Source organism: Oryza glaberrima, chromosome 3 (assembly GCF_000147395.1).
Source record: "Oryza glaberrima chromosome 3, OglaRS2, whole genome shotgun sequence".
NCBI lineage: Eukaryota > Viridiplantae > Streptophyta > Magnoliopsida > Poales > Poaceae > Oryza > Oryza glaberrima.
In genome coordinates this window covers 1,040,015-1,064,075 of record NC_068328.1, presented here as the reverse complement: position 1 = coordinate 1,064,075, position 24,061 = coordinate 1,040,015, and the positions used below count along the sequence as shown (strand labels likewise).

Here is a 24,061-nt window from a genome sequence, read left to right as displayed (position 1 = left end):
TTGGTCAAAAAGTTAACGGCGTTATATATTAAAAAACAGAGGTAGTATATAACAGTACACAAATCATGGAACTACTAAAAAGCTCAAAAGAGATTAAATATGAAACTACTAAAAAGTACATGTGCAATTGTTTCAATCATAAGAATCAATAGGGCACACATCACATTTACACAGAAGCTCATAAGTAGCACGAGTTGTTGAAGTTCAGTTCAAGTGACCAACCCCGACGGTTGATCCTGCAAATTATGTCACCATTCCTGCATACATAGACATATTTAAGATTTGGAACATATATACAGTATGAACTTAAGCTGTAGTTACCTTTCCACTTCCAAGGACTTTATGGATGAAGAGAAGTCTTCCTGGTTCAACCCGTAATGGATAATGTTCTGTTTGATAATAATCTGAGTCTGATGACCCATCGTCTGAATGATCTTCTGGTATCCCCTCCGGAATTTTCAAGGATTGGAAAAACCTTAAAGCATCATCTTCGAGCTGCTTCGTATTACTTGCTGCTTGGCATTGATTAGTGGTGTCATCTAATGATCTTATATTACCCTTATCGCACACGAAATCTTTGTGCCTAGCCATAACAGTAACATCAGTTTGCTTTTTAATACTAGATAGAAACTTGTCAAAGTCCACATCCGATGAGCTTGAAGAGCCCGATAAACGTTTAACAAACGAATAGAAAGGTGCAGCAGTATCAACATCAGTTTTACTTGATTCCACCCGCTCTTTGATAGGTTCTACCACTACAGAGTTCATGCTATCATCACCAGACTTCAAAGTATCCATACTAACTGCAGCAGTATTATCAAAACCATTTGTTTTTTTGTTATTACTTGTTTCCTGCTGCTCCTCATCACTTCCCTCGCCAAAGGAACATATACTATCACCACGGGATCTCAAAACTCTCAATTGAGTAAAGACACCAGCCTCAACTTCATTTGCAATGCTTCTATTTACTTTAGGAGATTGTCCATCGCCAGTATTACCTTCCTCAGGTAGCAAGGTTGCACTACAGATAGTGTTTTCTTTCACATGGTTTTGTTGTTTGCTAGGATCATCAAGCACTTCATCACATAACAAGCTCTTGGATTTGGACAAGCTAGAATCTTGGACGTCTAATGGAATAGTAGGAGGTGCACCTTCAAGATTATTTAACTTCCAAAGTAAGGAGATGCTAAAAATTGTTGATATAAATCAAGCCTTAATAGACATGCAAAATATACTGACCTGATTGTTGACTGTGATATTTCAGTGCAAGTTCCATACGGGCAAGTTGAAGTTCATACTTGAGTTTACACATGGAAGCTTCTGCTTCGATCCACAGATTCTTATATGCCAGCACATGTGCATCTTTATCATTGCCAGACTTATTTTCCTCTATAGATAGATTCTGCAAACAAGGGAGTAAAGCACATCTCTGAGAAGAAAATCACTATTGTTCACACTAAGCAGATCGCAACAATATTTTGAAGTCAATCCAGGATATAATATAAATCAATATCTGTAAAATAGATGTTTTGAAATCTGTGATAATATCTGACAGAACAGGTTCAACAAACTTTTGAGCCTGGCAAGTATTTCCATCACAATTTATCTTTTCCAGTTTTGATTGAAGGTAGTTGATATTGACATGATCATCGTTTAATAGACCCTTGCATGAGACATAGCATAAGCTTAAATGACACAAGAAATAATTTGATTTTCATTGTTGAGTAGAGATACCACCAAACTTTTGTTTAGCAGATTAGCATTTTCAGTGAGCATAATTCCAAAAGTCCTTTGGCAGAGTTATTATTAGAAATGGAAGTCAACACAGTGTGCTAGGCATTAAATTTCTTCAGATAATACAGGGATCATGTTAAGCTTAAAATGGAATATCAGTCATTGTGAATGACCTATCATTTATCCACCATGACAACGCAATATAAGTGTAGCTATTTTTAGCACCTTCAGAAGAAAATTGAAGTGAGGATAAAACCATCACAATTTCAAAAACCATGTACAAGGTAAAAGCTATAAACGAAAAACGTTCAACACAGATGTGATATGAAGCATAGCTGTTAAATACAAGTTCCAAAACTTCTATTGATTTTAAGTTAAGCAATCAGTACTCATGAAAAATATAATTATAATCAGTATGGGTGAGGTAATGTTCAAAAATTAAATAAAATATATGTTTTTTTCTCAAAACATGAAAAAAATGAAATGTGTAAGAAAGAGTCTGCATCACACCTTGCTTCTTTTTGGACTCAGAGAACTGAGATTTTGTATGGCAGATTGAATAAGTTCTTGATAAGATTCGTCCAACTCATAATCACCATTGCAACTAGATATAAGCGCTACTGACAAATTGTACATTGACTTGATTAACTCTGCAGGATAGTTACATCTGTAGGTGATGTTCTCACAAAATGCATTCAGGTCCTCCTGAACAAGTGAGTGATGATGAGATAAAGGTTCCTGAACTCTGCTCATAGGCACTTCAGAACACAGAATTTCCTGTGAAAACCTTCCAGTTATAGAATTCTCACCAACATTACAAGTCTCGCCAGAACTATTAGCTAAATAGTTTCCCACTATTCCCGTATCGTTAGTACATCTATTCCAGTCGCTGCAATGTCTATACGCAGTCTGAAAGCCAGCATGATCTTTCTGCTCATCCTGCACGCTATCAAAATGACCAATATTAAACCTACATGGGTTTGCATATTGCAGGAATCGACCCTTCAAAACAGGATCACTTGGTGACGGATCTATTCTTTTCATGCCACATAATACAGGTGAGGCAGCAACAGATGGCATGGATAGGCCATAATTCAAAGATGTTGAGCAGGACGTAAGATGTGATAGGTGGCTATCATAAGAATAACGGCCATCAGATTGATGTATGGGAACAGGTTCTTTGTCGAAGCAATCAATAATGCTGGGAAACAAAGAAGGCTTATGGAGAACTGATGATCCAATATCACTGGATGCAGCTGCTGAAGTTCTTTGGTGAATTACTGGAATTTTCTCTTCCAGCCAGCTTGATCTTCCTGTTGTTGAGGGAATCCAGGGATGCAGCTGCTTGATGGAACTAAATTGATCCTCCGGGTATACATTGTGTAGTGCACTATCGCTAAAAAGAAATCCATCGGTATTTGCAGTACCTGCAAATTAATTTGGTTTGTGTCAGTTGTATACAATGAAATTTTTGTCAAAGCCTTGGTGACAATTTCTTGATGTTTATATTTACACACGAAGATAGCAACAAGAGAAATAGTAGTCCTCTTGCCACCGTCAAATCATCTGTGACGCTGAAACCACCAAGCATCAGTAACAACAAGTGAACAATCAGATGTCTCTATATGTACAACTTTAATGTCACATACGGTGAGACTCCATGCACTAAACAAAATCTTTATCTAAGATGATCACATACTTTTAGAAGTAAAAAAAATCTTAATGTAGTATTTTTAGAAGTAAATCGCATAGTCAACTACCCACCAGTAATTACGATTGTCCTCGACCGCACACAAAATTCCAGTTAGTATGACTGCACAACCTAAATCTACCTCTTATAAATCAAATACACAGCGTAACGCGTAAATTAAACCAGTGTAAGATGCATTCATGAACTGTCACCACTCACCACTACCACAACACCCAGAAACCAAATTAATCACGCAGCACGTACAGATACAGGCCCTAATCACGGGAGGAGCGCAAGCTAGCTCACCTGCATACCCCGTCTCCGCGATAACGGGGTGCATGGAGCTCGCTGGAGGTTGCGCCGAAGACGAGTAGTACGATGGGGCGGTGGGGAAGTCGGGCCACGGGCTAGGGGGTCTAGGGCTGTGGGATTGGGGTAATGTTCAGCGAGGCGGTGACGATCGACGGCGAAAAGAGGCGCGGCGGAGGGCCAGGACATGGCCGCGTGCGGCGGCGCCGGTGCCGGCTGGGGGAGCCCGCGATCGCCGGAGGAGTAGGGCATCATCTCGCCGCCCCGCCGCGCCGCTGGGTGGAAATGTGGAATCGCGTCGCCGAAGCGTGCTTCCGATTTCAATTGGGTCGGACGCCCAACGCCGCGTGGGCCACTCCATAATGGGCCTCATGGACCGTGGTCGGTAGGCTCGGCCCAGGAAGAAATGAGGATGGAATAAGTTCATCCGAGGTCCCTTAACTTATCGACGAATCCGATTTTCGTCCTTCAACCGAAAAACCAGATACAACGGGTCCCTCAACTATTAAAACCGGTGCAGACTAGGTTCCTCGGCGGTTTAGATAGCGGTTTTGGCTGTCGTGGCGCCTACGTGGCTAATTTGACTAGGTCTTCATCTGACGTGGTGCTTACGTGGCAATTCGATTTGGAAAAATAATAATATATGTGGGACCCACATGTCCGTTTCATACACCAAATAATAAAAAATGGTGGGCCCCACGTGGACCCCACATGTCATCCTCAATCCCCTACGGCTGTTGCTGCTCTTCTTCCTCTGTTCTTCGCGGCGCGGCTCCTGACAGAGCGGGGTGGGGGGAGCGGCGTGAATGCTGTCGCGGCGACGCTGTGGCGGTGGACTTGCGGGAGGACGCCTCCTAGCTAGCAGCGGAGGTGGAGGCGAACGTCGCCTCTCCCTCCTATGGGAATCCGATGATGGAGTCCGAGACCAACGCCAACGCGGTGCGGCGCCCACAAAAGCGGAGAGAGGCGGGAGCTCCGGAGACTGGGGTCGTACGGAGGGGCACGGAGCAGGGTGCGCATGGACGAGTGTAACATACTGAAAATTAGTTATTTTCTAATTATGCATCATGCCGGTTCTTATGTTCTTATTAACCTTCTAAACCTAGGAAAATATAATTAGAGAGAGACCTCCAAAAATTAACTTGCATAAAATCCCTCTCTGGTGTTTAATTTCTTTTATGTCTTTCCTTTAAAAATATATTTAGTTAAATTTAGGTGTTTCTCGACTTGGTTTTAATTTAAAACCTTATTTTGACAAAATTCCTTTTATTCAAATTTAGTTTGGAAACCCCTTTTCATTTGTATGAATTATGGTCCAAGAAAACCCTCCAAACCTACACTGTGTAATTCCAACTTTAATTGGAATTAATTGTCGACCCATCCTTTGATTCTCGATCCAAATATCCAAATCCTTTCTTTTAATCTAGCCACCAATTTAATTCTTGTGGCTTGATTTTCTTCTCGGCACAAGAAATATTATTATTGCAAATATTATGAATAATTGCTCTTGTGCTAAGAAAATAGATTATATCATTGTCATCCAAATTTCCTATTAGCCTCAAACAATTCTTTGAAACCCATGCCATATATTTTGAGGCTAAAACCCTACTTATCCTTCTCCAATTATCTTCTTCCCACCTTCCTATTTACACATTCAATTTTATTCATATATCCCTTACCCTTTCATTTGAGTGCATCAAATAAATTCCATTATATGCTACCTCTAAAATATTGCACTCAAATAATTAGGAAATCTCTCTTTGGAAATTATCTCCAAAATAAATTCATCTCAAAGGTTAGCCACTTAAATTTCTTCCAAATATTAATTTGGATTTTAAATCCATCCCTCAATTCCCTACACAAATTAGAAAGCCTTCCTATTCATTTGGGCCGAATTTTCTCTCTTCCTTCGGCCCAGACCGGCCCAAGTCGGCCCAGCCCCTCCCACTCAAGCCGACTCCCTGCTCCTCCTCCCGTGGGTGCTTCCAGGCGCCGCCACCGTGCGCCATTACTGCCGCCGTGCACGACTCAGCTACCGCCGCCGCCATCTTGCCGTCGAAGCGAAGGAACCGCCACCCGACGTCAGCTACACTTCATTCCGCCGACGTCAGCAACAGGGACGAACCGCCATCGTCGGCCAATCAGAGGACAGAGCCGGCGCCGTCATTCTTTTCTCCACGTCGCTGCAGCCGTGTCCTCATCGACCTTCTCCTCTGAACCGCCATCAGCCACCACCTCTCGCCGCCTATAAATATAAGGCGAGCCCTCCCCTTTTCTCCACACATCAACAGAGCCTCGAGCTCCCTTTCTCTCTCTCCATCCATGGCCGATCGTCGACGCCGTCGGTCGATCTCCCCATCCGTAGCTCCACCTCCCCTATCCTCGCGCCACCAGCTTCGCCTCCATCCGGCGAGTCCGTTTTTCCCCTTTCCCCTCTCCCTCCACCTCTAAGTCAAGCCACCACCGCCATCATCCATGCCGGCTCGAGGTGAGCCCTTGCCGCCGCCGTTCCGGCTATATATCTCTCCCTCTCGGCCAGCCACCGACCTCCCCGGGTGCGCGTCGCTCGGGAACACGCGTGGCCGCTGTCGTCGAGGCCGTTCATCCACCGGAGCATCGGCGCCCCTCCTCTCCCTTCTCTCTGTTTGCTCGGCTGGAAGAGAAGAAGAAGCAGAAGAAGGAAGGAAGGAGGAAGAAGAAAGAGAAAAGAAGAAGAAGAGACAAAGAACTGACAGGTGGGCCCCTGTACAGTACTATTTCATAATTTCCCTATTTAATTCAAATTCTATTTTCTAGAAGTCCATATCTCCTAAACCGTAGATCCGATTCCAGTGAAACTTAGACTTAAATTCATCTAAATTCAAAATCTACATTTTGATATCAAATTTTCTATTCTAAGATTTTATTTGAATTTATTCAAATACCGTTTGAATTTATATTTGACTTTTCAAATATTTTCCTTTATCCCAATTACCCTTTAGCCACTAAAAAGCTGTCGGTTGGAACTTTACGCCTTCCATAGGGATGTTCGCGGTTTTCTATCCCCGACGTCGAACCGTTGGTTGTAAAGCCCGGCATAAACCAAACCCAAGGTCGAAGTGCTGCTCCTGGCACCTCACGCCTTGATGCGTATAGCGGACGGAGCTTCACTATTCCATCGACCTCCATAGCACGCCGCACAGTTAGCTCTCGGACTCTGTGTGATCCTAGCCGCTCCGCCGCCACCCACGGTTGTCGGAGTAACACTTCCGCCCTACTAAACCTGCACCTACCTCCTATTCCCTCTAGCCGATATGCTGTCTGCTGACACCGGCTAGAGAAGACACTAAATCTAGTCGTTATGCTGCCAACTCTAGCAACAACTAGCAAACAACCAAACCCTAGCCGATACCCTGCTAGTCAAATCCCAGTTGTCATCCAAATTTCATACCCTCTACAATACCACTTATCCACCATACTCTCAGCCACATACTTTTTGTCTACCAGAACCTATACATAAAATATAGAGCCTGGCCGATATATTGCCCTACTCCTCAATCGGCCTAAATATAACCAAACCCTAGGTATAATCTTACCCAAACCTACCATCAGCCAATACCAGTCACATATATGCTCAACCAATTCAATTATCCACTATACTCCCTATCCACCAACCAATCAAAGTCTGCACATAAAATATAGGTGATCTTAGCCGCTTAATTCCCTCTCCACCCCAGCTGCCAACTCTTTATAACCCACACATAAAATATCAGCCCAGTAATCCATATACCCTATAAAAGAGATAGGCTATACACTAAATCCTAACCCTCCCAACCGTTTATCTCTTTCTTGCTATTTTATGGCTTTTATTGAATTTGGTTCTTCCTCTTCTGTAGTAGAGTCTATTATATTTTGGATGGCAACCTGTGGTATTTCAAAGATCGGATAATCAGGTTGCCTATCTCGCATTTATTTGTGTTGGAGCAAGGCAAGTTATTATTCCTCTCCTTTGAGCATAATAATCCTGTATTCTATATTTCCAGTATCTTGTGCATTAGCCATACATGATTCTAAATGCATAACCTGAATATATAGCAAACCAGATATATGCTAGATTTTGCTTAGCCATGCCTAGTCTAAAATATAATAAACTTAGATTGGAATAGTACGGTAGAAATGGTTGATTTCCGGGTGGCTAGTACTGTTCCAACCGACATAAAATTGCCAAGTACATGTGAAGAACATACGAGTACAACCGCAATTCTCGTATGGGCATAGACCTAGCTGATTAAGTTATCTAGCAAAGGTGGTACCTCTGTACAGTGGTTCTATTTTAAGTCCTCGAGCAGGAGGCAAATTTACGCCGAGCAGGGCGATTGTGATATTTACCAAGGCGCAGGTAAATATATGAGATTTATTGATGTCGACTTGTTTGTGAATCCTGATTGCGATGACATGGTGTCATACAATCAGTTCTCTCTAAAGACCTTGGAAACGCTAGAACTCCTCTCGCTGCTGATAACGTTACGTTCAGAGCATATGGGGACTAGAGTTCATGGAACAGGTACCACTGATGTTAGTAACCGAAAAGCTTTGCCATGACAAGGCTAATGTGTTTGGCATGTCATGGATTGCGGGTAAAGCGTACATTTACTGCAGTAAAGTATAAATGAATCTATTCGAATAGCCGTGCTCACGGATTTGAGCATTGAGACTCATATGGTATTTGGTTAGAAACTTTATTCCAAACTTTATTAAATACTGTTGCATTTAAAACATTTTAGGCTTTCTTCCTCTATATTCTTTGCTTTCTGCAAGTAAACCTAGCTCTACTCAGATATTACCATTTCATGCATTCATTATTGAATATAATAGCTTGCTGAGTACGTTGTACTCACCCTTGCTTCAACCCTTTTTTTTTCCAGAGTCAATTTAATGTTCTTACCGAAGCCGGGAATTCAATCATATAAGTTAGTTTCATTTCAATCTAATTCTCAAGTCTAGATTAGATAGATGGTTTAAGTCTATAGCAAAACATTAGAGTTGGCTCATTCTATAGCTTCTACTGTAATAGTTAGCCACAAATTTGTAAATACCCGTATATTTTGTAATAACATCTCCTCTGGAGCCTTGTTCAAATGTATGCAATGAAGATCCAGATTATTGAACCTGTATCAATCTACTGATCCAGGGCTTGATACAGTCTAAACATGTCGGTTTCCGAATCATTAGTTTCGGGACCCGACAACGAGGGGGAGCACCGCCTGGGGGGGGAGCCTGCTGCGGGGTCGCCATGGCCGCCATGGGTGGAGGTGAGGAGGGAGACGAGTGGATTCTCCATGTCTCGACCGCCCTCTCCTGGCGCCGCGACCTTCCGCATGTCCCGCCCCAACGTCGACTACCTCTACACCAAGCTCACCGCCGCCATCGCCAAGGAGGACGCCGCCCTCCGCGCTGCCATCCCCGTCCGCCAGCACGTCGCCGTCTGTGTCCGATGCCTCGCCATGGGGGAGCAACTCAGTAACAGGACGCGGTGCTTCCCGGCAGGCCATGAAGCTCATGGAGGGATGAAGGATGCCAGGAGGGAGAGGGGTGAAGGGCGGCGGGCGGATCCACAGCCGTCGCTCGAGGTCGTCGTCGCCTAGCTCCTTCCCATCGGTCGTCACCCTTCTCCCCGATGGCCGCCGTCCACCGCCCTTCTCCCCACTGGCCACCAGCCGCCGTTCTTCTATCTCTTCGCACGCGCTCGCTGGCCGTCCACTTCCGCCAGGAGGCCTTTCCGCCACCCTCTTTTGGCCTCCCCGCGTTCTCCCTCTCTGCTATCTCATCTCCAACTCGTCATCTCCCGGTGAGGCGGCGGCACGCGGCGCTCGTAGTCAACGTTGTCGGGCAAGGAGGGAGAGGGGGCCTCCTTGCCGCCGGTCTGCTCTGACCACCACCCGCCCTGCTATGCCGGCCGGAGAAGGGAGAATGAGAGAAGAAGGAGAAACAAAGAGGATAGAGATGACATGTGGGGCCGCATGGGCCCCACCTTTTTTCATTATTTTGTATGTGAAACTGACATGTGGCCCCATGGGGTTTATTATTATACTAGAAAAAATACATGTGCGTTGCAATGGGTGAAGTTTATTTTAATCTTATTATTGTTATATAGTTTGGTTAATATGAAATTTACTGTGGGAGTTCGCTTGGATATATATATTTTTAAAAAAATCATGAGCTGCAGTTAGGAGTCCGATCGTCTCAAGTTAATATGCGAGTTTTTTTAAACAAATTTCTTATATGATTCCTTATGTATTACCAAAAGTGAACAAACCGACTCAAATACGGATATGTATTTCCAAAAGCAAACGAACTTAAAAACCGACTCATACACGGATGACGTACCAAAATACCGGCAAAAACATCTTCAATTGTTATAATAGTAGAGATTTGGATCAAATTGCCACGTAAGCGCCACGCAAGTGCCACGTTGGATGAAGACCTAGTCAAACAATACGCGTAGGCGCTACATCGGTCAAAACCGGAGTCAAATACTGCCGAGGGATCTCGATTGCACTGTTTTGAAAGTTGGAGCATGTGTTGTACCCAGTTTTCCGGACTAGGGATGAAAATCAGACTAAGCGACGAAAATCAGACGGAGTGACAAATTGAGGGACCTATAGTGAACTTATTCCAATGAGAGTACTACGTACTTCAGTTGGACTGGGCCGAGAAATGCAGATGAAATTCAGGCCCAGTTACGCGTGGGGAGCATGAGCATGAGCATCATCTTCGGGCAGCTGCTGCTGATGTGTTGCTGTCGACGTCGCCGCTAACCGTGCTTTCAGCTCGTGATCCGATCAGATCAGATCAGTCGATCAATCTCATCGCCTCCGCCTGAACAAATTCCCGGGGTTTCCTGCTTTGCTTAGTAGCCAAGGAATAATCCGCCGAGCCGGGTATGTACGATCGAGACGACGACGGCATAAAGCGGGCACGTACACGCCGCCAGCCTTGCCATGGTGATGGTGTCGTCAAAACATTAATATTCCCCCGGCCGGCGAGGCTGCCGGCTAGTGCGCCGGGAATCTCACGAGCCGCCGTGTAAATTCGTTGCTATCCGAATCCCCCCGGCATCACCACGCCGCTGTTACTGTCACCCTGCCCCCCCCCCCCCCCCCCCCCCCCTGCGCGCTTTCTCTCTTTCTTTCTCACCTGCACTACTGACTACTGCTGCTGCTACTCGAATTCGATCCATTCAGCTGCATTTGTGCTGCGCCCGCGGTATGGAGCAGCAGCTAGCTAGAGTGAGGGAGTAGCTAGCACACTGGTCGCTAGCTGCTTCTGGATGATGGATAAGGGAATGGATGCCATTCTCAATTTCTCATAGCAGGAGAGAGAGAGACATATGGCGATGCAGATGAATGCATATGCGTGCATGGATGGAATTGGCTAGGGGGTGTTTTTGATTTTACTTAATTCGATCGCGACGCCTTTAGCTATGTTGCCAAATATTCGAGCAAGTTGAAATGGGTGGTAAGGTGAACTGGTCATGTGCCTCGCTTTCTATCTGGTATCGTCGAATATTGCAAGTGGATAGAAGATGGTAATTTACTGAACGTAACGGTAGTCGGCAGGTGGTTTTCTCAAGGTTTTTCAGGTAAGCAAACATTTGTGGAGTATATTTTAATATATGTGTTTTTTTTAAAAAAAACATTGAAAGACTCCTGAATTTTGCATATCTGCATCTCATGTCCTACAGTAAAACAGTTCAGCAACAGGAGCAGGCTACTTATGCTTATTCCTTGAACTTTCACTGTACATAAAACGAAAAGGCGTTTCAAGAGTACAGCAACTTTCAACTTAATAGGAGTACAGCAACTTAAAAAGGACTGAAGTTTATCTACTAGACTACTATAGTCTTGTAAAGCAGAGAGTTGGCAGTTTGATATTTTTAAGATGTAGACTTGCAGAGGCAGTGAACTTCCATCTTGTTTTAGTATCGACCCCTTCAATTGCAGATTGTAGTGTCTTGTGAGCTCAACTTCAGCAGTAAGCAAGTATTTCTTGATTTTGATATTCTCAGCTTTTAGGATACGTTATTTTGCACCTTTGAGGTGCAGTTCTCTTCCAGTGTTCTGCCCTGACACACAGTACTTGTGTTTGTTCAGAAAAGCACTGGCTTTTCCTCTAAATCTGACTTTGTGTTTAGATCTGATTCCAGCATGGCACTGCATTCCATTCGAAATAATAGTTTGCTTACCTTCAGATACAACTTAAAAATTACTTACTGGAAAAGAAAAGTATATTGAATGCCAAAATGAAATTTCCTAAAGATTTTTACAGTACTGCATCCACAGTGGAAGTTTTAACATACCTGTCGTGGAAACGATAAAGCAGAGAATATATTAGGAAAAAGACAGGAAAAATATTTCTTTCAGAAAAAAAGAAACAAGAAAAAAGGATTGGAAAACTTTTTCAACAAAGTAACTTTGTCTCTATCTTCTCTTGCAAAAAAATATCAAGAACGTTCTTTTTAAAAATATCCTACCAAATTGTTATTAACCACCTAAGAAGTACTTTATTCCATGGGGAAAAAAAGGTAACATCAATTTGGATTCTACCTAAAGTTTATCAGAATAATTATCCTTAACATAGACATATCTTCTCCATTACCACCTTTTTTTTTTGTGAAATACACAGATTTTTATCTTCAAAATTCCCTTTTGTTCTTCTCCATCACCTGACTGTTCATGTTTTAGCAAATCCCAGTTTCACCATTGCAATTTCTTCCATTTTTCATATGACTAACACCAAGCTGAAATTTGTTCTCTCCTTTATTTTAATAAAGCTAAAGTTTAAATTAGGTGCCTACAAGAATAAGTACTTTCAAAGGCTGTATATATTATCTAAGTCCTTTCAACAACTTTGCCATGAAAGAACCATTCGTACATCCAAAAATAACCCAAATCCCATCATTTCAAGTTCACTCAGCGGACCATCCATCCAGCATCTCAAAGAAAAAAGAAAGGGACCATCCATCAGAACCAATTATACCCCATTACTTTCATTCAAAAATTATACCCCATTACTGATCAAGCTGAATACACTAACTCAAATGGAAGCCTGAGGGAGAGATGTACAATGATTATAGTGCGCAATAAGAAATTAGGAATCGATGGTTGGTACTTAAAGTTGACAAGGCATAAATCTTTCACCAAAAATTTAAAAGATAATCGGATGGCTCTGCTCAGTGTAATCTGAATAAGATATCAAGCTGAAGAAACATGAAATGGGAGACATGGGACAGGCCCCTGATTAAATCAAACCAAGACAGGAAAACACTGGTCAAAAGAGCAGCTTTAGGTTTAAGTTGCTTAATTAGTTGGCATAATGAGGACAAGGCCATAGCCGAAAGAATTTGCAGCTGCGCTTATTATAATCATCAGATAAGGCAGGCACTATTCTTAACAGTTTGACCATTGAGGCTTCAAATATTTCATCATGTAGGTGAGATCAATCAAATTAATGGACTATAGCTTGATCACATAGCACATGTTCGCCGCATGAATTCCCGGCACCGCATGTCAAGTTGCACTACGTTCAATTCGATTACGTGTAGCGCATTTCCTGATAAACGCATTGCTGGAATGCTAGTAGTCACTAGCTAATTAAGCATACGTGAGCAAACGATTCGACATTAGTTTTTGCACCGAGGTATGAACTGTGACCATCCTATGCTAATTCAGCCACTAACAACTGTTTTAGCATTGCCAACTTGTCTTGTCAACTCAATTATTTCACAAGAAAAAAAAAAAGACTACCTAAGATAGCTAGATGCTCTGATAAAAGCACTATTATTGCATCAACACTGTGAGAGGTTCCAAAGCTGGAATAAACACGGCAGCAAAATTCAGAAACCAAACAGACAGGATAAAATTACACAGAGAAAGCAAGGAAAAAATTCCTCTGAGAGTCACAGAGATTGCTAAGTTAAGAGCACATGCAACAGTGGTGCATGCCCTGCGTACAAAAGCTTGGACAGAATAAGCACAAGGCATAATATCATTGAGGGAGGCACGAGCTTTGGAACTCGTTCCAAAGCGACACTGGCTTGAAATCTGAAGAAGAGAAGAAAAAAAGAGTCGCGAGATTTTTTAGAATATTTCAGAGAACTTTGCCTTTCCTCCCAAACCTGACATATATTCCTCCAACAAACACTTTTCCTGCCTTCTGCACCACTTCTCTCAGCCGGTCAATCACTAAGCAAACACTTTGTTTTTGCAGAGAAATCAGTCACTAAACACTCTTGATACTAAACACTTGATAAGCCTGCATTTACATAATCTCTTGTCTCCCACGCTTTGCAGTGACAGTGTCTCTGAGTGTTTAGCAGGCGTTGCAATCGAGCGTGAGTTTCGAAAGGGAAAAAAAATGACACCTTGCATGCGTGATTCTGAATTTCCGACCATTGTTCTGTTGTTGGACAATTGGTATTGTAATTTGTAAAGAAACATGAAGAAACGGGAACGCTGAAATGTGAACTTCACCAAAAGACACTCGCTGCCATTCGTGTCCGTTCTGATGCAAAAAGGCTAGACACGAGCATCATTCGCCAGCTCATTTCCCTGCATCTTGAGAATACTCGTCTCTCTTTTTCTAGCATAATTAGTACTTACCTGTAACAAGATTCCAAGGATTAATCCACGGATGATGTGGCAGAACAGGTGTACTGGATCAATCTTCCTCACAAACCGGGGGCCCCCTTTCACCCCCATTTCAAGCAATAAAATGAGGGGGAAAGGCAAGGGTTCTACACTACACTGCCACTGCAACACCCTCTTCTCCTCTTCCTCCCCCAAAAAAAAGCCTATAAAAAAGTATAAAACCATTGCACCATCGAGCAAGGCAGTAGCAGTGATCGAGGAGAATAAAAGCAGAAGTAGTAGCAGAAGCAAGAAAACACTTTGAGCATTTTTGTTTTGTTCTCCTTGCAGTTACAGCTGAAGCAGCAAGCAGAAGCTTAACCCTCTTGGCTAAGATTCAGGTTAACCTGCAGCGAGAGGTTAGCTCAGCTCAGCTTAGCTTAGCTTAAGCTTTGCTCGAGCTTGCCGTGCACTCCACTGTCTCTTTTCCGGTGGTATAATTTGGTGCGGCGGTGAGCTGCCGGCCATGTCGACCGTCTCCTCCGCGCTGTCGTCGTTCCTCTACTGCTGCTTCTCCCCCACCGGCGGCCACCGGCACGGCCACCGCGCCGGCGCGTACTACTACAGCAGCCACCCGACGAGCACCAACACCTACTACTACGAGGGTGGCCTCGCCGGACGCAGGATGGGCAGGAGCAGGCCACTGTCACTGCAGGTATTTGTTCTTCTTCAGCTTGCTCGTTCGTTCTTGCTTTGCTTGTTCTGTTCCTCGCTTCCTCTGTTTAGCTATGCTACGCATGCAGAAGACGGACATATTCTTTGTTCAGATGAATACGTATTTGCAAGCTAGCTTGTTTATGCGATATTGCGATTGCGACTAGTCGTGTTCAGATTATTCTCCTCAGATTTTTGTCCGCCACTTCTGATGCTGTCTCCTAGCTTAACGCTAATTAATTTCCTAGCATATGCTCGTAGCGATAATCTGTGCTGCTGTGCACGTTGCTGTCTAGAACAGCCCGCAAAACCAAGCTCATGCATGCGTGCGAAAAAGAGAGCGATAAAAGGTTGAAGGAAAAAAAAGGGCAACTTACATAGGACAAGGGAAACTTTTCCCTCGGCTTGCCGCATGCGCCGGTGTTGGAGACAGTAAAAATGTACTCGTACCAGTAGTAAAATACTACAGTAGGTGTATGTATCATTCATGCGTGCGATTGATTGAATTGCTGCATGCGAGTACATACAGTAAAATATGAACGGTTGTCTCCTCTGTTTTCCCCCAGACAGTGGAGCTCAAGGTTCGGATGTGCTGCTCAGGCTGCGAGAGGGTCGTGAAGCATGCTCTCATGAAGCTCAGAGGTATAGTTTGCAAATCTCAATTATCATAAAAAGTTTTTGAATCTTGGCAACTAAGGGTTTAGATCAATTTGTTGTGACAAATTTTTTTGGCAAAAGTTTTGGCGGCAAAAAATTTTGGAATTGAAGTTTTGCTAATTGGTGCATAGATGCATGGTAAAGTTTTGTCATTTTACTAGCAAAGAGAGAGATAGCACGGCTCCCAACGTACTTTTTTGATAAAATTTGCTACTCTATACTTCCAAATGACAAATGTTAAATTGCCAATTTTTACTACTAGGGCTTCGATTCATATTGATAAAAAGTGCTCCAAAACAGTATAACTTTTGTCATTTTGGAGCAACTAAACATGGCCTAATTTGGTGAAATTTGCATGCATATAGGGGTTGATTCGGTGGAGGTGGAGTTGGAGATGGAGAAGGTGACGGTGACGGGGTACGTGGAGAGGCAGCGGGTGCTGAAGGAGGTGAGGCGGGCGGGGAAGAAGGCGGAGTTCTGGCCAAACCCAGACCTGCCGCTCTACTTCACGTCGGCCAAGGACTACTTCCACGACGAGGAGTCCTTCCGCCCCAGCTACAACTACTACCGCCACGGCTACAACGGCGACAAGCACGGCCACCTCCCGGAGCCCCACCGCGGCGCCGACCCCGTCAGCAACCTCTTCAACGACGACGACGTCAACGCCTGCTCCATCATGTAAAAAAATTCCCATGCCCGCCTCGCATTGCACGCGTACTACTACTACTACTACTAGTAGCAGTGAGATCGATCGAGTGTGTGTGATCATCATTGTGTGTTCTCTCTTGTGCTCGGCGCCGTGGTGACAGGTCAGGTAGTGTGCTGTGTGTCCATGGAGTAGTAGTAGTAGCAGATGCTAAAGTCAGTCAGTCAGTGTGGCAATATCGAATGAGTAGTGGCGCCCTTTACGGGTTACACAATGGAAAGCCAGGCTCTGTGTACGTACGTACTCTCTGTCGATCTGCAAATTGTCAATGGGCCCGAAACTAAAGCCAATTGATCGAATATCGTTTTTTAAAAGTAGTATTTTTTTTTGTTTCTAATATACCAACATCGTATTGATGTCTCACTGGTGGAGAAGTTCGTAACCCCCCTTAGTCCCGGTTTTTCAACCGGGACTACGAATCTGGGACTAAAGATCGCTATTTTAGTCCCGGTTTAAATAACGGGGACTAAAAATCGATCTTTAGTCCCAATTGGTGTTGGGGCATCTTTAGTCCCGGTTGATAACACCAACCGGGACTAAAGATATTTTTTCTTTTTTTTTCTGTTTTTAATATTGAATATTGATTTCACACCATCCCCTCCCATATCCAAATCATCACATATCACAGAACATCTCCAAATCCTCAAACAAATCATCTCCAAATACATCACAAACTCTTAAAAAAATTACATCACAGGATTTAAAAAATTCATCGCAGATTCACATCTCACACAAAAATGCATCACAGATTCACATCTCAAAAAAAAAAAATCCAGCCGGCGGCCACTGCCGCCTCCCCTCCATGCCGGCCGGCCGCCGCTGCGGCCCCCCCCGCTGCCGCCTCCGCGTCGCCGCCTCCGCCGCGGCGGCGGCACGCTTCTGCACTGTGGGTGAAGGAAAAAAGGAAGGAGAGGAGGGGAGTTAGAGATAAGGAAAGAGATAAGAAGTTAGAGAGGAAAAAAAAAGAGATAGAGGGAGGAGTTTGTTGTGTGGACGGGAAAAGAGGATCGGTACTATAGATTATATAGTGTGTTTTGATTTTTATTCCCGGTTAGTATCACCAACCGGGACTAAAAATAGGTTTTTAGTCCCGGTTGGTGTTACTAATCGGGACTAAAGATCCTAGGGCCCTGACACAGCCTGACATGGAATCAACCGGGACTAAAAATAAACTTTAGTCCTGGTTGGAGTTACCAACCGGGACTAAAGATCTTCCTCTTATTAACCGGGACTAAAAATTTTTTAGTCCTGGTTTTTAATGGAACCGGGACTATTGTGGATTTGGGTCGACCGACCAAAGATGTTTTCTCTACCAGTGTTAAATATGGATAAATACTGCTTAGTAGGCTGTGTTTAGTTCAGTGCAAAGGCTGTGTTTAGATCCAAAGTTTGGATCCAAACTTCAGTCCTTTTCTATCACATCAACCTGTCATACATACACAATTTTTCAATCACATCATCTCTAATTTCAACCAAAATACAAACTTTGCGCTGAACTAAACACAACCAAAGTTTGGATTTTGGTTGAAATTGGAGATATGTGACTGAAATGTTGTGTCTGTATGACAGATTGATGTGATGGAAAATGATTAAAGTTTGGATCCAAACTTTATATCTAAACACAACCGTAGTTAAATTCATAAATATGGATAATTCTGAGAATCGGGTTTCCATGGACAATTCATGTGATGATGTTCCTCCGTGTGAGTATAGCAACGAATGGGATGCCAGCCAGGGTATCTTCTTGTGCTCGTAGCTATAGCTAGCAGCAGCTAGGTTTGGTCGTTGGTGATTGTGGTTATGCCAGTTTAAATATTCTCCACTGCTGGCTGCATCTGCACGATGATTTGATGGATAGTACTACTCCAGCTACCACAGAGAGAAAAAGCCTGGGAAATAGGACGGGAGCATGATGGTGTTCGTGGAGCCTGCGGAACATACACCAGCTGCCAAAACTCAGCCGCCAACAATAGTGACCCTAAAATTAAAAGGCTTACTACTAGCTTCGAGCTCTTCAGTTCAAAATTGAGGACCGAGTTTAGTTACAAACTTTTTATTTGAACTTCCAACTTTTCCATCACATCAAAGTTTTCCTACACACTTCTAACTTTTCTGTTACATCATTTCAATTTCAACCAAACTTTCAATTTTGGTGTGAACTAAACACACCCTGCGTTCACTCTTCCAACTTTATCAGATATATAGGCACTCGATTCAGAAATTCCACTCCCAAAAATCATAACACACACGAACGTTTGAGCATAAGAATTCAATCTATCTTTGAGGTTTCAAACTAAAATCAGGTGGTTTTTGTGGTGTTCATGTACAAGCTCATCTCCTCACGTTCTACTCCAATTCACGTGTGTATAGGCTGTAAATTAAAAAACTAAAATTTCGGCCCATATGTTTACATGGGCCGTGACGAGGCCTCGAGTAGCATATGGGCCTGAAGCCCTGAACACGGATGAGAAAAAAACCGGAAAAAACTTGGCCGATCTCCTCCTCACCGCACGGCAAAGGCTCCTTTCCCCTTTCCCGCAAGGCTCCCACGCTGACGAAATCGACGCCGATTTCCCGAAATCCCCAATCCCCAATCCAGAATCCACTCGCTTTTCGATAAAATTTCTGTTGATTGCGTCGAAACCTTCGCAATCCTCTCGCACGCATCACGCCTTGCGCGCCGCATCTCGTAGCCCTGAATTTTGATTTGATTCTGCTGCCTCCGGCGCGCCCCTGATTGGCGAGGAGGTGGTGGTGGTGGTGGTGGGTGCGGCCATGGCGGCTTCGACGGCGGCGGCGGTGGCACCGGACTGGTGGAACGACGTGAACAACTCGCCGATGTGGCAGGACCGCTCCTTCCACGCCCTCGCCACGCTATACGGCGCCGTCTCGTTCGTCGCGCTGGTAAGCCCTAGCCCTACGGGACACGTTAGAATCGATTTAGGTTTTGAAAAACATGGGCTAATAATAGGGGAGGATATTGGGTCGTGTAGCCGAGCAGTTTGGAAGTTTCGTCTTTAATTGTCTCGATCGAGGGCTTAGATTTGATTTAAGCTGATGTTTTGTGCGGGAACTTTGTAGCTTACCGTATGCTTGAATTGTATAGTGATGGAGACATGGGCATCAGTCTCATTTGAGTCGTTTGCACTTTTGGGAGAATTTTTGCAGGTCCAATTGATCAGAATCGAATGTAGAGTACCTGAGTACGGATGGACGACACAGAAGGTGTTCCATTTCATGAACTTTATTGTGAATGGAGGTGAGCATACTTTTGCACTTTGCCACTGCTTCATTGATACATGCTAGCTTTTTCGGAACTTCAGTTTATGATTTTGGACTGGTTTGTTTCAGTGCGGTCAATCGTGTTTGTGCTCCGACGAGATGTGCAACTTGTGCAGCCTGAGGTTTGTGGGGGGAACAGTTTATGTTTCTCTGACTTGTTTCTGCAATTTTTTTCGAAGGTGCAAAGTAGGAATGATGCGTAACCATATGGCATTGTAGATATTTCAACATGTGCTCATTGATTTTCCGGGGCTTGCATTCTTCACAACCTATGCTCTGTTAGTGCTCTTCTGGGCTGAGATTTACTATCAGGTTAGTTTTACTTGGATATATTTTGGTTTTGTCCCATGGGTGTTTTTGTTCTCATTGGTTCATGATGGCATTTGTTAGGCACGGGCAATGTCTACTGATGGGCTCAGACCAGCTTTTTATACAATCAATGGAGTGGTCTATGCAATCCAGGTGACTTCGCCATCCACATTTCTTACTGTTGATATAATTGCTTCTCTCTACAAACTCATACATGAAACTCATTATCATGACAATTGGAAAACTTGTTACTGGACGGATCATCCATTGATAATGTAAAGTGATTGGATGAGTCCCAATTGAATTGTTATGTTTGATAGTATGCTATCAGAAAAAAGGTTAAACAGAGAAAATAAAGCAAACACTATCATAAAACCCTCGAAATAAGTTAGTTAGCGTAGCATGATTCCAACTGACTAAATCTTGACTGCATAATGTACAATTACTCATCATTGCACAAATAGTTTATTTTATTGTGGAGACAATGATGGCTGTTAGCTTGTGGGGACTCCCTGGATGTACACTTTCTGTTGTGCTACATTTTGGTGGGCATGGATGTCAAATTAACCTACCACTTGCCATTCAGAGCATTTTTCAGTGTGGACATGTTCACAAATTTCTACCGTATTGAGAGCATATTTCAATACATAGAATTACACAAAGTTTTGCTACCTTTCCTTTTTGAAGTACTTTTGGAATGATCTGATCTTTGCATGATTTTCAGATAATACTTTGGATGGCGTTGTGGTGGAAACCAGTTCGAGCAATGGTCATCTTGTCTAAGATGTTCTTTGCAGGTAAATCTTGTGTAATTTGCCTTGTCTTGCAGTTAGTATGGATTTTTTATTTTGAATGAGAGCTTGTGGAAATCATAGCTGGAGATAGATGGGAAAACTATCTGATCATAAGTTAAAAAAATTCTCGCGTACGTTTAGTTCCTCACATCCCCTAAATATTAATGAACATGAAGGAAATACATTGAGTCATGATAAACCAGGCGTAGTGCAATTTTGAGTTTTCTTGTTATACATGATAATTTATCATTTATTCTACTAATACAAAGTTATTTGCCAGCGACATCTTTATTTGCTGCCCTTGGATTTCTTCTCTATGGAGGGAGGTAAGCTGTCCTTGGTTTTCTTATTTTTGTTGTTTTGGGTGTTTGTCTTTTGAATTATGGACAAGAAATTAGTATGCTTCTGAAGTTATTTCCCACATGTTATGTCCATGAGCTTTTGTATATTGGATTATTTGGAAATTGGAAGTAGGCATGCCTGGGTGGGTGTGCAGTTATTGGGTACTGGTTGCGGTGATTCTTTTCATAGCATGTTACTTAGTGTAATTTTGTGGTTATCTTTGTAGGCTATTTCTGATGTTACAGCGTTTTCCAGTTGAATCAAAAGGAAGGCGTAAAAAGTTGAATGAGGTACTATCTTTTATCATTGGCTTCTATTCCAGAATTAATACTTTAGATAATTTGCATTTCTAACACATCTACTTTTTCATAGGTTGGATATGTGACAACCATATGCTTTTCTGGCTTCTTGATCAGATGCGTAATGGTACGTCCTATGTCAATATTATGTTAGGGAGGTCTTCAGACTTTAATTACTCCACTTAATTAGAGCATCTTACAGATGTGCTTAAATGCGTTTGATAAAGAAGCCGATCTTGATGTTCTGAACCATCCAATCCTAAACTTCTTCTACTACTTGGTATGTCTTCCTGTTCACTTGCTTTGTACTCAACCTTGTAGTTTTATACATTGTTTTTGTTTATCTCGTGGCATTTATATCTTGATCTCCTCTAATGTCATTGTTGTTTAATGTTAGAGGCTCTGTGTTGGTCATTTTAATTTGCCATGTTCAAATGTTCACATCGAGGAAATCATTTCTTACATAATTTTAACTGGTGTCAAACAAGGGATAATGCTAGAATGTGATATAGACTTGTGGAAGATATGTTTCTTTTGCTTGTTTTTACCCTGATTGGAACATGGGGCACATGGTGGGTATGCTGATATCCTAATTAAGTGATTGTGTTTACAAAAAGAGCTGAACTGAAATTCTGTTGGGAATGTGACTCAAGGAAAAATGGTTTTGCTACATTGTATAAAACAAGAGAGGAAACTAGTGAAAGCTATTTATTTGGCAGAACACAGAAATTGCATGTGCTTATCTGTGCATAAGCATTCCAAACTATAGCATATTGATTTTGCCGAATGAGTTTACAAAATGCTTTTGCTGTTGGAGTATATTCAGATTGTATGAAGTAATTGAGACTCAAGACAGTCACTGCCATATTTATTTGCTTTTGTAAGAATGGTCATTAAAAAATGGCTTGCCAAGAATAAACTGCAAAAGCAATTTCTTTGTCGTGTTATTTTGAATATGTCTAGACCAATAATTGTACTTACTGAGTGCTTGTTGATAGCGTTCATTTTCTCTTCGGCAGTTGGTTGAGATTGTACCTTCAGCTTTGGTGCTGTTCATATTAAGGAAACTACCACCTAAACGGGGGATCACACAGTACCATCCAATCCATTAGATCAGTCCAGGGATCCCCAATGTGCCCTTGCAAATTGTTCCTTCAAACTGGTAAGTACAGAAATGTAAATCTTAACCACGGATTTCTTTGTAGGTAGGTTGCTTGGTTTTCATGTGAAAAAAGCTCAACAAAAATTCTGGGATATATATAGTTTGTAAAAAGTCTAATATCCCGTCATCCCAAATTCCTGCAATTGCTGTACTGCGACCCAGGAGTATTCTGCAACTACAGGTTTTCTTCTGTAAACTGAAGGACAAATATGCTTTGATTATTTGTTTGATTATTTGTAATAATGTCAGCTTTGGTTTATTGTTCCTGGTAAAAAGCCCCTTGCACGCTTCCTCCTGACTCCCCAGTGGTACACATTGTTCATTACTACCTTTTTTTAGCCTGGACAATACTGGGCAATGTTGTGTTCCTTGGCAGAGTATTTTCCCTTTTACACCTTCCTGTTCACTGGATTGCTTATACAAGCTCTGATGGGCCTGGATGTGTAGTAGACATTGGGCCTCGTTAACATCTGTAAACTTGAGCAACTGATATTCCAAAGTTGATCAGAGTGCGGGAAGTCTAGCAATGAACTGTTGAGAAGAGAAGATAGATCCATGTTTTGCTATCAAACATTGCAATTATAGGTTTTGCCACCCAAAAGGTATTTACATACATAATTTGCTGAGTTTTATGTATTACTTTTAGTTTCCTTTGTTTTCAATCTGGAGATCATTTTCAAATTGACCATTAGCTGAAACTGGTAGAAACAGGACAGATGTGCTGAGCCCTTGACATTCAAGAAATTTATCAAATTTTCATCACCCAGTTGTCAAATATGTTTGGGTGGGTATGAGATATAGGCACCAGATTGATTCCAATGAACCAAAGCCAGTTTGGTCGAATCCCTAATAATTTTCTGATCAAAGAAAGAGAGAAAAAGAGAACACATCGAAGGTGACGAATCATGAGTAAAACCACCGTTAAGCAAATCATATTACGAACAGTGGCAGATGATCATATAATAAGGAGTAGCAAATTCTAGAGTTGCAACCTTCGAGCGACAAATAGGCCTAAGGAGGTTGGAGAAAATTACGAACCTCCAGGTACAAGTTACCAGTGTTATTAGTACTCTGTCTGTCCCAAAATATAAGAGATTTTGGACGGATGTGACACTATATCCAAAATCTAGTGTCTTACCCGTCCGAAATCCCTTAGATTTTGGGACGAAGGGAATACGTGGAAGGAACAAATGAGTATATGAAAGAAAATGAAAGCATGCACCTGTCAATCAGGTCGACAGCTTGTATATACCGGGAGCATCAAATTCAGAACCACACGAACAGGTTGTCCAATTGACAGCAGAGGAATGGAGACTTGGAGAGGGTATAAACAAAGCTCATCTTCATCTTAGGCCTTAGGAGTGCATTTTTAGAGGCTCCTATTCTGACTGGTAGCTGTGTGTTCCTGTTGGGAATATCTCAATCCAACTGCGATTCAACTCCCAATCTAACTGCC

At 42.7% G+C, this 24,061-nt stretch overlaps 4 protein-coding genes across 5 annotated transcripts; 3 read left to right on the top strand and 1 right to left on the bottom strand.

Moving 5' to 3' along the window:
* Positions 1 to 12: 12 nt before the first annotated feature.
* On the bottom strand, positions 13 to 4,005 carry LOC127768315 (uncharacterized). The gene is made up of 5 exons (XM_052293869.1): positions 3,731 to 4,005; positions 2,245 to 3,161; positions 1,240 to 1,402; positions 322 to 1,151; positions 13 to 257 (listed from the first exon to the last, which is right to left on the bottom strand). The coding sequence occupies exons 1-5, from the start codon at positions 3,762 to 3,764 to the stop codon at positions 249 to 251; spliced, it is 1,953 nt and encodes a 650-aa protein (XP_052149829.1). The 5' UTR covers positions 3,765 to 4,005; the 3' UTR covers positions 13 to 248.
* A 2,023-nt stretch (positions 4,006 to 6,028) lies between these two features.
* Positions 6,029 to 9,881, top strand: LOC127766046 (uncharacterized). 2 transcript variants are annotated; one of them, XM_052291056.1, is made up of 2 exons: positions 6,029 to 6,468; positions 8,904 to 9,881. In XM_052291056.1, exon 2 carries the CDS (start codon positions 8,923 to 8,925, stop codon positions 9,355 to 9,357), a length of 435 nt encoding a protein of 144 aa, XP_052147016.1. In that variant the 5' UTR covers positions 6,029 to 6,468; positions 8,904 to 8,922; the 3' UTR covers positions 9,358 to 9,881. The 2 variants fall into 2 exon arrangements, with proteins under 2 accessions (XP_052147016.1, XP_052147015.1); XM_052291055.1 differs by having other exon boundaries at positions 8,638 to 9,881.
* Positions 9,882 to 14,503: 4,622 nt separating this feature from the next.
* LOC127765420 (heavy metal-associated isoprenylated plant protein 30) lies at positions 14,504 to 16,716 on the top strand. The gene is made up of 3 exons (XM_052290325.1): positions 14,504 to 15,055; positions 15,621 to 15,696; positions 16,077 to 16,716. Exons 1-3 carry the CDS (start codon positions 14,867 to 14,869, stop codon positions 16,391 to 16,393), a joined length of 582 nt encoding a protein of 193 aa, XP_052146285.1. The 5' UTR covers positions 14,504 to 14,866; the 3' UTR covers positions 16,394 to 16,716.
* Positions 16,717 to 18,905: 2,189 nt separating this feature from the next.
* On the top strand, positions 18,906 to 22,895 carry LOC127768364 (tobamovirus multiplication protein 3-like). Its single transcript, XM_052293923.1, has 11 exons — positions 18,906 to 19,321; positions 19,586 to 19,676; positions 19,769 to 19,821; positions 19,919 to 20,011; positions 20,090 to 20,161; positions 20,733 to 20,805; positions 21,083 to 21,128; positions 21,371 to 21,434; positions 21,517 to 21,570; positions 21,646 to 21,723; positions 22,463 to 22,895. The coding sequence occupies exons 1-11, from the start codon at positions 19,193 to 19,195 to the stop codon at positions 22,553 to 22,555; spliced, it is 846 nt and encodes a 281-aa protein (XP_052149883.1). The 5' UTR covers positions 18,906 to 19,192; the 3' UTR covers positions 22,556 to 22,895.
* Positions 22,896 to 24,061: the final 1,166 nt, after the last annotated feature.

What these genes read in the sequence shown, in the direction of transcription:
- LOC127768315 (XM_052293869.1), bottom strand. Translation starts at nt 3,764, where the DNA reads ATGCACCCCGTTATCGCGGAGACGGGGTATGCAG. An exon ending in CGCGGAGACGGGGTATGCAG is followed by an intron (nt 3,162 to 3,730) that starts GTGAGCTAGCTT and finishes ATTAATTTGCAG; the next exon opens with GTACTGCAAATACCGATGGA. An exon ending in TGAGTCCAAAAAGAAGCAAG is followed by an intron (nt 1,403 to 2,244) that starts GTGTGATGCAGA and finishes CCTTGTTTGCAG; the next exon opens with AATCTATCTATAGAGGAAAA.
- LOC127766046 (XM_052291056.1), top strand. Translation starts at nt 8,923, where the DNA reads ATGTCGGTTTCCGAATCATTAGTTTCGGGACCCGACAACGAGGGGGAG.
- LOC127765420 (XM_052290325.1), top strand. Translation starts at nt 14,867, where the DNA reads ATGTCGACCGTCTCCTCCGCGCTGTCGTCGTTCCTCTACTGCTGCTTC. An exon ending in GCAGGCCACTGTCACTGCAG is followed by an intron (nt 15,056 to 15,620) that starts GTATTTGTTCTT and finishes GTTTTCCCCCAG; the next exon opens with ACAGTGGAGCTCAAGGTTCG. An exon ending in TGCTCTCATGAAGCTCAGAG is followed by an intron (nt 15,697 to 16,076) that starts GTATAGTTTGCA and finishes GCATGCATATAG; the next exon opens with GGGTTGATTCGGTGGAGGTG.
- LOC127768364 (XM_052293923.1), top strand. Translation starts at nt 19,193, where the DNA reads ATGGCGGCTTCGACGGCGGCGGCGGTGGCACCGGACTGGTGGAACGAC. An exon ending in GAGTGGTCTATGCAATCCAG is followed by an intron (nt 20,162 to 20,732) that starts GTGACTTCGCCA and finishes CATGATTTTCAG; the next exon opens with ATAATACTTTGGATGGCGTT. An exon ending in TAAACTTCTTCTACTACTTG is followed by an intron (nt 21,724 to 22,462) that starts GTATGTCTTCCT and finishes TCTCTTCGGCAG; the next exon opens with TTGGTTGAGATTGTACCTTC.